At 43.5% G+C, this 12553-nt stretch overlaps 1 protein-coding gene across 1 annotated transcript in view; it reads left to right on the top strand.

Moving 5' to 3' along the window:
- Positions 1–2096: 2096 nt before the first annotated feature.
- Positions 2097–12553, top strand: part of TIPARP (TCDD-inducible poly(ADP-ribose) polymerase) — a 22898-nt gene continuing 12441 nt past the window's right edge. The window contains exon 1 of the mRNA XM_009707218.1: positions 2097–3034. Coding sequence (XP_009705520.1) covers positions 2097–3034 — 938 coding nt within the window. The remainder of the gene's footprint in view (positions 3035–12553) is intronic.

The following is a 12553-nucleotide window of genomic DNA, read 5'->3' as shown; positions in this document are numbered from 1 at the left end:
TTGGGGCCGGTTTATTTTTATTGTTTTTAAAATTTATTTTAAGACCGCTAGACTTGCTTTCTTCAGCAAAGGAAAAGGAAACGTGGTTTGCGTGAGATGGCGAGCACTCGGGGACTGAAATCTCCCACCGAGGGATCTTCCTCTGTTGAAACGCGTTGTGCAAATGTAGCATTGCTCTTGGCGATTGTTAGCGTTGTTTCTAAACAACAGCGACTGATTCGGAATGTTCAAATGTTGAAATAGAAATGCCAACAAATTCTGATATTCTTCATTCCGACTGCTCTCTATTTTTAGAGTTGTTGGGGGATTCAACTCCACGTAGCGAGGCAGTTCTTTAAAAATAGCAGCAAAACTGAAATGATAACCAAGTGAGCAAACCCAGTATTAAAAGAGCATTAACGGTATGGCTGAAAATGACCCAAAGTCACGTATTTAGCCCCTCGGACTCCTTGAACCCTGGGAGATCCTCTCGCATATGGCAGGGGCTGTTAAACCTGGGCACGATGAAGTGAAGCATCCGATTCCTTTTGGATTTGAGGATTTTTAAACCTTTGAAGTTAAGGTTTAAGGCACCCTTGGTGGTTTAGAAAGAGAAATACCTGGTATGTCTGTGGAGGAATAGGGGAGATACCAGTAATTTTGGAGTTTGTTTTAACAGGCAAACAAATATATCAGTTGCTTTAATCTAAAAATGGAAAACTGGGGAGGTACAACTTTTTTGTGTGTGTGTTTTTCCTGGCAATCCTGATGTGCTGTTTCCCAGGGTAGTGCGAGAGCCTTATAAATGAACATTCCACAATAAGCAAGACTCGGTGAGAAACTTCCCAGAGCAAAGTGTCAGTAGTAAGAAATTATTGCCAAATTTTATGTTTTCTGGGATTTTGTTTTGAAATGAGAAGTCACTTCGCTTGGAATGCATTTAACCGGGAAGTAATCCTTAATGTGCTCCCTTCACAAGTAGCCTTAAAGCCTTGAGGAGATTGAAGAGGGCTTAATTAAATGTAATAAAATATTACAGGATTCCTGATTAAAAGGTATAGAGCTTTGCTTTCTGGCGATGCATGAGACGTAGTATTTATTTGTACTTTAGAAAAAAAAAATTTTTTTCATCTTAGAAATAATTTTTTTTTTTTCCTCGGTTCTTGAGTAACTAGCACCCTTTTGTTTTCTTCCCTGCCCGCTCTTAGTTCTTGTTGACTAGCCTGGCAAGAGGCGAGCGAGCCTGGTGGGTCCGAGCAGGGTGACGGAGTGCGGGCTGCGCGTCTGAGTCGGCGTGGGCGTGCGAGAATGGCTGCGTGTGAAGTGGGAGTGTCTGGGCACGGGTGGGACCGTCCCTGTCGGTGCGCAGCAGGAGGAACAGGGTGTAAGCGCTTGAATTCCCGTGTCTGAAAAAGCCAGGCGTTAGATCCTGGCCCCCGCTGAAGTCGGCGTGAAGTTTGCTCTTTGTTTCAGTGAAGCCAGCAGTTCTCTGACGATGGTGCTGGGTGGATGTGGGAGGTTGTATCAGGGAAGGTATATACGTGAGGGGAAGGGGAAGGTGTGCGTCGGACCCTTTATCTGGTGGGAGAAGAAACGGTGGGTGAAGGTTTAAGGTGTGGTGGGAATGTTCGGGGCTGTGTGTCTGCTGATGCCTCTGTTCTCAGGTCTGTGTGCGAGGGAGGCGTAAAAATGAACAATGCAGTGTTCGCTTTTGTGGAATATAATGAGCTAAAGTGCTGTTTATTGTTAAACATCCCGACAAGGAGGAGGGCATCAGACCATCCCCTGTTCGTGCCCCCCACTCCGGGGACTGTGTGTGCGTGCCTGAGTGTCTCTGAGCTGTCATGTGCGAGAAGACGATGAGTGTGTGTTTGGGATTAATTAGCCTGAGTTTAGCTGGTTTCATGCTTTACGTGCCTAGGGGCTACCCACAGTCACAGAGAGGGGAGGAGTTTGCTGTTGCTGGCTCAAAATCCTCTCCAGGGGTGATCTTGTTCGTGTCAACCGTGAGCAATTAGAGAGATTAACTGTCTTGTTTTCCTTTCTGCCCTAGATTGATTCTTGTGAGGCTCTGGGACATTTGAAAGTGATTTGGAGAGAGCAGAAATCTGTGCCTGATGGACACCGAACCAAAGCCGGCGTGTGTTGTGCAGCAGGCTCCCTGCCCAGGCATGAAGTGCCCTCCTTCAGAGGACTTTCCTCCTCAGATAAGACTGTCTGAAAAGATACCACCAGTGAAGCCTTGCTTCAAGAAGAAGCAGCAAGTGCAGAAGAGACTGGACACAGAAACTCTCCGGGCTTTGCGGCCGATCTTTAGCAGTTTGCTGGGAGCTGGGACCTTGGATCGGGTCTTTGTGCCCCGAGGCCAAAGTGGCGGTCATAGAGATTTATGTGAACCTGCTGTGAAAAAGACTCTGGACCTCGGTGGTACTTGCCCCCAACCAGAAAATGATGTGACTGCGCTGATGCCGACAGCTCCAGATGTGCAGAGTCAGTTGCCAGTAGCTCGTCCTTCTTCTGGGCATCCTGAGCAGGATGTCCAGTCGGGAGAGCAAGGCTTCTCGCCAGAAACTACTCCTGGAACTGCTGCTGATAATAGTAACGAATCATTCCGGGATCATCCTTTGCACCCAACGGCTGGTGATGGTGCCACCTGTCCTTTGTTCCCAGACAAGATTCTGGAAAGCTATGCATCTGGCTTTTTCCAAGAGAATAGCTGTCCAATGCAATACAATTTGAACCCAAGCAATAAATTCAGTGCTGGGATATTCCAGGATAAAAGTGAAGAAGCTTCTCTTGATCTGGTATTTGAGCTCTTGAACCAGCTGCAATATCACACCCATCAGGAAGACGGAGTAGAAATCTGTGTGGATTTTCTCCAGGGCACTTGTGTTTATGGCAGTGATTGTCCCAAGCATCACACAGTCTTGCCGTATCATTGGCAAGTGAGGAGGACAGCAACCCAGAGTTGGCAAAGTGTGAGCAATGATTCCCAGGAGCATCTGGAAAGACTCTACTGCAACCCTGACAATGATAGGATCAAAGTGCAATATCGGTGAGTAACTGAATTTACTCCCTTACTAGCAAGGGTGCTTACCTGAGCAGCGGTGCAGAAATATAAGGGAACGTGCTTGCTTTATTTCCTGATGTTTTGTATACGAGTGTTTTATAAACCCTGTGGTGATGTTACCTGAATAACATCTAACAAGTTTGCCACCGCAAAACATTCTTGCACGCCTATTAAAACTACTATTTAGCATCTGGAAAGCGTTCTCTGAAACTGAAAGACTTGAAGCACGTGAAATAAGAAAACTTCAGCTCTGTAGAAAAGAGTCTGTAGAGCGCTGACGGAGACTGTTGTGTAATGTTGTGCTTGTTCTTGACGTTCCTGATGAGCCTTTTCTCTGTGTTAGAAAAAGTGGCAGCCTGAGTGTGCCTTTGCAGCGACTGAGACGGGCGTGATAGAGCAGTTGTTCTCTGTCCCTGTGAATACAGATTGACTGTATGTGCCCCAAGTGCCGTTTCCATAATTACATTCTCGGTGACTAAAATCAGATCGGTGCTCCGTTAGGTCTTTTGACTGGAAATTTCATTTGATAATATATGGTGATGTTTCAGCCAATTCACTGTCAGCCTGAGCAGTACCTTAAGAAATGCTGATGGTCTATTTAAGTGGTCATCTAAAAATTTTAAACCATTTATTAGACCTATTGTCTGCTCTGTATGTGGTAGTGTTTATCTGTTCATTTTCTGAAATTAGAAAACAGCTTTTAAGTTTCTCTGCTTATGTTACCAGTTTAGGCTTGTTCCTTTAGGCACCTTAAGATCTAAACCAAAACTTCTTCAACTTTTGTAATGCAGGTTCCATTTTGAGTAGTAATGGGGAGCGCTGACGGTTACAAGTTCACCAGCTCTATATAGTCCATGGTCTTGTGAGTGCAGGGTGTAGACTGCTTTTTTTTTTTTATTATTTCTTTCTGGAGGAAGCATACAATGCAGACTTCTCATCTCTTATCTGCCCTGCTGTAATCTGTAAGCCCGGTGCGACTCATTCCAGTCATAGTCAGTTCAAAGTGACGCTTCTGTAGTTGTGCAGTAAAAACTGAGAATTGCCTTTGCCATCTGAGTCCACGTGGGTTTGTTCGCACACTGCCTCTTCTTCCTTCCACTTCCCGAAGAAAGTATATCCCTTCTTTCTTAATGTTTTAATTTTCATTTACCACGCTGAGATTTCTCATTAGGCACCAGAGACCCAATCTAATCCTTAAAGTCAACGTGAGTCCTTACTTTCACCTAACTGGATGTTGGATTAGGCACTAAAACCCAGGCTTCATCAGCCTATGGATTCATCCTTTTTACTGAAGACAGTACCAGAGTATAGGTACCCTACACTGGAAATGAAAGTGAAGTAGGAAATAAGAATTATATGTAATAGGGAATAATCGTATTTTATAGAATTGTCTTGAAGAAATATGCCAGTTTTAGAAACAAAGAATCTTCTAATTACATAGCAGTATTTTACAACAGAGAGACTTCCATTTTTCCCAAATATTTTAAATGATTTCTGAAAACAACAAAAAAACAAATGAAGAAACAAGACAAGCCCATGTGGGTAATTTTGCTTATTTGCACAGAGCTCAAATCTTAAAAGTTTTCTTTTTGAAGCCTGTATCACAGAATCCATCGCTACACACATGATCTACATGTTGTAAATGATGGAGTTAAGAATGATTAATTTTAAAAGAAACAAAGCTTCATAATTGCTTAGTCATCTCCAGCCTGTAAAATTGGCTGAATAGCGCTGCCCGCCTTTACACTTACTTTGCAGGTTTCCAGTCTGGTGGGTATTGTGGTCTCTCGGTGCACAGAGTTTCTGTCTGTCTGAACTAGTCAGGAAGAAACTTCTCGGCTGCGTTGGCAGCCAGGTGATGTTCTGGTACCCTGAGTGAAGCCAGAGGAGCAGGGTGATCTCGGAAAACCCAGGTGTGCTGGGCCAGAGCTCTGCCGCTGGTTCTGCGACTGGCGCGAAGCTCTGCTGTCGAAGTGGAGGCCGATCCATTGAATACAACCTAGACTTCATCTTGTTGAGTTGAGCTGGCTGCCCAGTCAGTGTCTGCCTCACAGTTTTCTTCAGGTAAAAGTAGTTTACTAAGACTAAAATTACTTCAAACATCAGTATTTTCTAACTTAAATTCAGTTTCGAGCTGCTAGTTCTATAGCCTATACTCTTCTTCCTTCTCTTAAAAGACGTGAAGATCCTTGCTTCAGTCAGTGCTATGAAGTCACGTCCCAATGCAAGGCTGGGTAACTGCTGTAAAGTGATAATACCCCCTTACCCTGGAATGACAAATTGGCAGCTTCTGTAACTCTTGTATATATCTCGTCCCTTGGAAGAGCTTCGTGTTGGTGGACAAGCATCAGTGAGAACCTAGGAGTGAAACTTTTTCTAAGACTAGAGCTTCTGATTTCAAACGTTGAATCTGATATGCCTTAAAACTTAGACTTAACATGGTTTTAAGCTAGATTTTGAAGGGGGATGTGTAAATATTTTACTGTGCGTCGCTGCCAGTTTCTTGTTACGCAATGTCATCTTGCATCAGGAGAACCTGCGGAACCTTTAGATGTGGACTGCTTGGACTCTTCCCGGAGTTCACTGGTGGTCACTGCAACCTTGCCTTCCCTTCTGTTCCTGGGCGATGTTGTGTCTCCTGGCAACAAGATGCAGATAGCAGCGTGTTGAACCTTGCCGAGAGGCTCGCAAACATGCTAGAACAGCTCATCGTTCACATGGTTACCGCATTATTTGGCTAAAGCTATTAATCTCCTGTGGTCAGACTAGCTTTGCAGGCCTATCTATGCAGATTGCATACAACAAGGAAATGTGTGTTCAGCAGTTTGCATGTCCAAGAAAGGCCGTGCAGAAGCCAGCCTGACAACCAGTGGGTGGTAGTTGTTTATTCTCCTTTGTTTTAAACACAGTTTATATGGCATGGTAAGTAACGATTACCGTCTGCGTGCATAATATTGCCGTTGTGTGCCGCTCCAGCAAAGCTGGGACGTTCAAGAAGGCGTTGGGCTCTTGGCTCTATTAGAGAATAAGCTCTAAATTTAAATATGATGTTCTTCCAGTAGCTATTTGGATAAATCTTTCTTCATCTTAACGTTATTGAGATAAGTAATGTAAAATATACATGAAGTTGTTGTCTTTCACCTAAGGGAACGTGGTCTTAAAGTAGGAGAAGTGGTAAACCTTGTTTGGTTTCTTCTTTCTAATACGACTGCCTCAGAGACTTACTGCAGTTTGGCCCCAAACTTGAGTATAAAACTATCATAAATTGTTTATATTTTTGCTTTCTTAAGTCTATCAAGTACTTGGGGCCAAATACCAAGCTAGCTAAACAAATGGGGGAATATGAACTTAAGCAGGCTAAAATACTTCGGAGCACTCAGTTTTGTCCATGTGTGTGAGGAGAGGCCCTGGAGCAGCTCCAGCCTGCACTCGGTACTGGCGAGAACAATGCCAAGCGCTGCCTTCCAGCCTGAGAGCACCCAAGCTGGGGTATTTTAAGATGCTCTTTAGTAAGGGGAAATACTTGGCTGCAGAACTGAGCAGGTTTTCCCCACATACGCACCTGTCTAATCGTGCATATGTTGCTTTTCAAAATAAGCGATGTCATTACTGATTACACGAGGATTTGTTTAAAACAACTCTGTGGTTCCTGACCCATCAGTTCGCCCCTCTTTTGAAAATTCCACCAGCCCTTCTCTTGGCAAAGAGACATCCCTGTGTGCCATGGGAACCGCGGTGTCTGTTCAACTACGCGTCGCCCAACCCGTGTGAAACAACAGCTTCTCATAGCTGCTTTGATTTCCTTCTCCCTGCCCCCCCCGGTAATTTCTGTAAGTTTTATGAAGTGGCTCCTTCTAGCTAGAAGAGAAAGGCCCAACTGAAATGTCTCCAGGCAGGGAAAAGCAGGTGGACCCCCAGCGGTGCATACTCTGCCTGGGAGCAGTTGACTGATGACTCCGGGTACGTGCATGGTTCTTGGGTGAAGTCAGAGTAAATATGGTGCGTTCCCCAATGGGGTTATCAGTGGGCAGATGGAGGGGCCTGGGAAGGAACAATAAGGACAAAAATAAACGTACAGGGAACTAGTTTTCCTTCGTTCTTGTGTTCATGGAATAACTTGTTCCTCTGATGCTGTTAGAGCATGCTTATATGATTTTAAAAATCATATAGAGCACAGTGGAAGCATTTCAGTCACGCAGGGACTTCTGCCTGTCGTCTGACCGACTGAACAGTTAAATTTAGGCAGTTATCTTTCTGATCTGCACAGCTGCCACAGCGTACGAGGTACCTCATGTGTTATCGATAACACCGGAGATGAGAAAACAGCTGAAATTCACTGTGCCTGGTGATTTTGTGTGCGGCGTTTCTTGAATATACGCAGCTGAATGGTTTTGAGCTTCTTTTAATTCCTTGCTAGAAAGAATGCAAGACAGAGACTCTAAATAAAGGGCGTGTGGAGTGATTTTAGAAGTGTTTGCCTTGTGCTTTATAATAGTATGCTCCAATGAATTCCTGTTTGCTCCACTTTACAGTATCATTTACATATGAAATAAAACTAATTGGCTTCTGGCTGTACCAATCTAGGGAAGTTTACAAGTGTTATGTTGAGCTGCTATAGGAATCGGCAATCACTCCTCTATCCCTTTTCTTGTTTCACGTCAATAAACAGATTACAGTTTTGGAAACAGCTGTCACCTGGCTTCAGGTTGAGGTCAGTCTGTTCCTTGTGTACTTATGGTAATAAAACAGTCCTTTCTGAAACAAAGATTTATAATTGGTGAAACAGATGGCTCGGAAGAGTTGCTGGTAGGTAATCCAGCAGGCACAATGTTGTAGCATTGTCTGCCTGCTCGTTTCGGTAAGGATGAGGAACAGAAAGAGTCTGTTACGATTATTTGCTTAGCAAGAGCAGTGATCGTGAAGTTCCTTCCTAGTTGGTAGGTGTGTTTGTCCAAATCGGTAGGGATTGGAGCTGAGTAATAATTGCAAAATTTGGTACTTAGAGTCAAATATGTAAAGGAGTCCTTTTTTGGGGAACCTGGGTGTGTGTGGAGGGTGCGAGAGGAAACGTTGGCTGGAGCATTCAGAAACTGGAGCATCCAGAAAATGAAACATCCAGCATTGGTGGTCACTAGTCAGTGTTAGACTTGTATACGATCTTCTTATGTAAAGCACTGATGAAAATGATGCAGTTTCATTATTTATCATGAATCTCAGATGTATTTTAAGTCCTGAGATTGGATAGAATTGTAAAACAAAACAAAAAAAAAAACCACCAAAACCAAGCGGGCCTGTCTGTGCAGAACGCTTTTGAAAAAATGGGGCTTGGAAAATGAGGCTCCATGTAAGCGCTTTAGAGAGTGTTCATATTGCAGCGTCGTGCAAGTGAATGCCGTGAACACCCTGTCATGACGTGAAAACCCTGTCCTATATCAGCTCTGTTGGCACTCAGAGCTCTGCTTGTGCTGTCTCTCATACCTCTATCGATATAAAAATTAAAGCTAATGAACAGAACTCTCTGCAAAACATACCCTCATCTGGTGTGGGTAGGAGACCTTTGAAACCAGCAATCTACCTCGGACAAGGACATCCACGTTTATCCTCTCCTGCAAATAGGAAGATGTAACTTGGATTTCAGTTACGAAATACGGTACGTGCGGTAATCCTTGGGAGATCTGAATGTGTTTGACATCCTCATTGCTGCAGATTTTTAGAACTTGACAGCACTTCACACCAAAGGACCACTTTAACCCCGTACCTCATGTTCCAGAGTGGCCAACAGTGAGTTTCTTTGGAAGAGCAGAAGAAGAGAACAAACGTACTTCTCGGCCATGCCTCAATGACTTCCTGATCCAGAGATGGTATCTTTGTGTGTGAGAGAGATGGAGAGATGATCGTTTGGTTTTTTGGTTGTTTCCCCTCCCCACCCCGCCCCCCCGGCAGAGAAGATCTGGGGCCAGACTTTCGTCTAAGCTGTATATCTATCTGGACCAGTATCCCCGGAGTCGTTTCAGATTTACCAACACGCGAGTCAGACGAGTCCCTCTCGCTGTCAAAATCACAGAAGATTGCTTTTTCAAGCACCCCCAGTCACCAATTGTAAAGGCAGGAAAACATACCTTTCCAACTCTTTACTAAATAAATATAGCAAAAGCAGTAAAGCTACTACTACATTGATAGTTTGGGGTTTTTTCTCTGATGGAACCTTTTAAGTGTAGAGATGAATCTTTCTGTGGCACCTTACTTTTCTGAGTCTGTCTCGCCGCGTGCCTCCTGCATGGCTTACGGGCACAGCGGAGAGAAGCAGCGTGACGTGATGAGGGAACAAATTAAGTAAAGTATGGAACTTTAATTTCCTGCCCTGACGCCTGCTGCCCCCCTCTTCAGTTTAAGAATGATGAGATACTGGTAAGATCAAGACTGCGGAATCACGTTTACCAGCTTGGTTTTGCTCTTGCCCTGATGCAAAGTATTGCTTCTGTAAGGGAAAGTTCCTGTTTTCCTTTCGCGCTCCCTGTAGCGGTAACTGGGATTTGGCTGCATTTTTATTGCGATGTTGTGAAGAGCCGTGGGATGAACGTCCCTTGGTGAGTGTTACCTGGGCCCCCGCTTGCTGTTGCTTCCTGTGGAATCGGGGTTGGTTTTGATGGGAGCAAATTTTGGCTGCTGTTGTCTACGATCTGATGTTCCTATTTCAGTACCTGTGCTTAAAAAGAAAGATCTTATTAAGGCGATATACTTTAAGGGAAGTTTGGTTTCATACAGTGGAGTTTAAACACTCAGTCCCTCGCCCAAAGCTGGACTACAGCCTGCAACTTCAAACAACTGTTTGCTACAAAGACGATGAAATATTGGTGATTTTGGGTCACCAGGAAGTGTAAGTGCCTGACTTAGGTCCCTTACAGCGACCGAGTTCAATTTGACTAATCTTTCAAACTCAAGTACAAAAAGTTCTCGTACCTGTTTGGATCTTTTAAGTTCGTTTGTTGCTGCGAGTGGCTTTCAGGTTGTTGCTGTTGCAGAGAGGAACTGGTTTAGTCAGAGAGAGAAAATCAACAGTTTCATCATCGAAGCGGTGTTTAACTCTCAGTCTTGCTTTGTATCACAGCTGTTCTGATGGGAACCGTGTTTCATTTCCTCCACACCGACCGGTGTTGATCGCTAGGCTTCTGTTTTTTTTCTGAACCCTCTTTGCGGTAAGAGTCATGACACGTAACTGAACTTAGGAGAAGAGTTTGAAACCACATGCATTTTCATAGCACTTAGAAAAAATATTTCTCCTAGTCATCTATTTGTACATAACATCTAGCGAACGTTTGTTTTATTAAATGGAAAGAGCACAGATGATTCACGTGTTAGACCGAAGTTCTTCAGAAGGGTGCGAGGAAGAGTGAGACCAAATATCCTTATTTTAGCAGGCTACATTGATGCGAAAAACGACTTCAGGGCTGTAACTTGCTAGTTGAGGTACCTGCTGAGTTCAGTGTCCTGAGGAGATTACGTCTTGGTGTTATTTCTTATAGTTAGGGTACAGAGAAAATGCAACCGACTCGAGGAACCGAGTTCTGATATGGAGAGCGCTTGTGGAATTTTATTTTGAACTGTGCTGTTGTACAACGCCAAATTTGGGGTTGTGTGCTGTGTTCTTAAGGGAGTTCAGTATGTGTGTTCTTTCAGTGCAAATAATTCCATTGAACTGCTTTATTTTATAAATAGAGACCTTTTATTTGGTTAGTCAGCAAAGAGAAGTTCTTAAGAAATCTCTGTTCCCACCTCCGTTGCAGATTCTGTATGGGACTTTGCTTTCCCAGGGAAAAATGGTGATAGTAATTTTCTACCTCGGAAGCCAGGTGAGGCAGAGTTTTGTGCTGTTTGCAGGGAGGTTTAATAAATTCTTCCGTCGAAAAAGGCAGCGTTGTTTTTATTTCTGGTTTCAAGCAGTACTGAAGGCTGTTCCTGCTGCGTGCTGCAAAGAGGTGGTGGGAGTAACACTTTGCCCCACCGAGGTATTGGAATACGTTTCCTCCTGTCCCAAAGATCTGACGTTTCCTCCTGTCCCAAACATCTGACAAACTGTAGCCTTCATAATCTCCTTCCCTCTCCTCTCCGGACTGATATTTCCAGATAGAGATGTCAAAGTCCATGAGTAACAACGCTAGATTTTTTTTTTTTTATCACGTTCGCTACAAAACTCTCCTTTTCCTTAACACAAACTGCCCAAGAAAAGCATAAAGAGCGATGGAGCCCGTTGTCGGAGCTCACCTTTTGGAGACGGTGCGGAGGAAGGGTGGGGAGGGGCCTGTGTCACCCTGTGCACGAGAAAGGAGTTTCATTGCTGGTTTCACGTGTATTTGTTCCGCCGCTGTCATCGTAGTACACAAGCGTTTCATCGCCATCGCACGTCGGCGTCTCCCGGAGGCGCAGTCGGCGGCGCGGTCACGTGCCCGTGATGTGGTACCCGTTCTCTCGCGCTCCCCTCGGGGCACAAAACAAGGTGATGTCTGCCTTGCTGGTTTAATGTTGGGTTTTCCCGCTCCCCATCTATATGTCATCCGTAATCTATACGTTACCGAGGATACCCTTTACTTTAGGTAGCGTGTGCTGTACCCCAGAAGTAGTAAATCGTACTGTGTGAAGATAAAGTGCTGTTATGCTAAAGAACATACCAGACATAACCTTGAGCATCTTGCATTCGTAATGTTCTTGAAACCTAAATTTGGGGTCTTTCACCTATATTTAGGCCTCGGGCAGTTGAGAAGTACAGTTGTCGCATTTGCTTTCATCACCGGTGTCTTAAAGCTGAATCCAGGAATGTAATCACGCAATCACTTGTTGTAATCACAATTCTGTTTTTTTTTTCATGGCTTTGCGTTTTGTAGGCTGGTAATAAGCTTTTTAATATACAGAGGAAGTGCTTTACTGAAGAGCTATTATTAAACGACTTTGCTAAATATATTGTAGTGTTTCAGAGCTTAAAAGCCAGCAAATGTTATAATTTGAAAACGTTAATACTTTTGAGTAGAGAAATACACTGTTAAAGAATGTAGATGAGCATTGGAGTAATACGTATTTTATGTGAATCAAGGCTCTTTGTGAAAGAGTATCTTTCCTTATTCCAAATGTTAAAATTAGGGGGAAAAACAAAAAAATCAGGTAGGCTTTTGGGCACATGGTGTGTTTTTCAGATGCAGTCACTTAGATAAATGCATTTGTCTAAAATTTTCAGCTGAATCAAATAATGTAGTGTTATTCCATATAATTTATTGTTGGGTAGAAGACGTGTGGAGTTTAAAAGTTTTTAGTTAAAGTATTCAGGGGAAAAAATAAAACACTGTTGTATATATTTCGGGATGTTTAGATATTTTGGTCAATTTTTTATTAAAATTAATGGGAAGTAGCATTCTAAACACTTTGCCAACTTGAAAAACAAAAATACTATTTTTAAAGCATTCTTAATTTAACAGAAGTTTGAGTTTCAGGAGAATTCTTCTATGTTACATGCTG

Source organism: Cariama cristata, unplaced genomic scaffold (genome assembly GCF_000690535.1).
Source record: "Cariama cristata isolate BGI_N322 unplaced genomic scaffold, ASM69053v1 scaffold32729, whole genome shotgun sequence".
In the NCBI taxonomy this organism is placed as follows: domain Eukaryota; kingdom Metazoa; phylum Chordata; class Aves; order Cariamiformes; family Cariamidae; genus Cariama; species Cariama cristata.
Note: the sequence above shows the minus strand (reverse complement) of the source record. Positions and strands in the feature narration are given on the sequence as shown.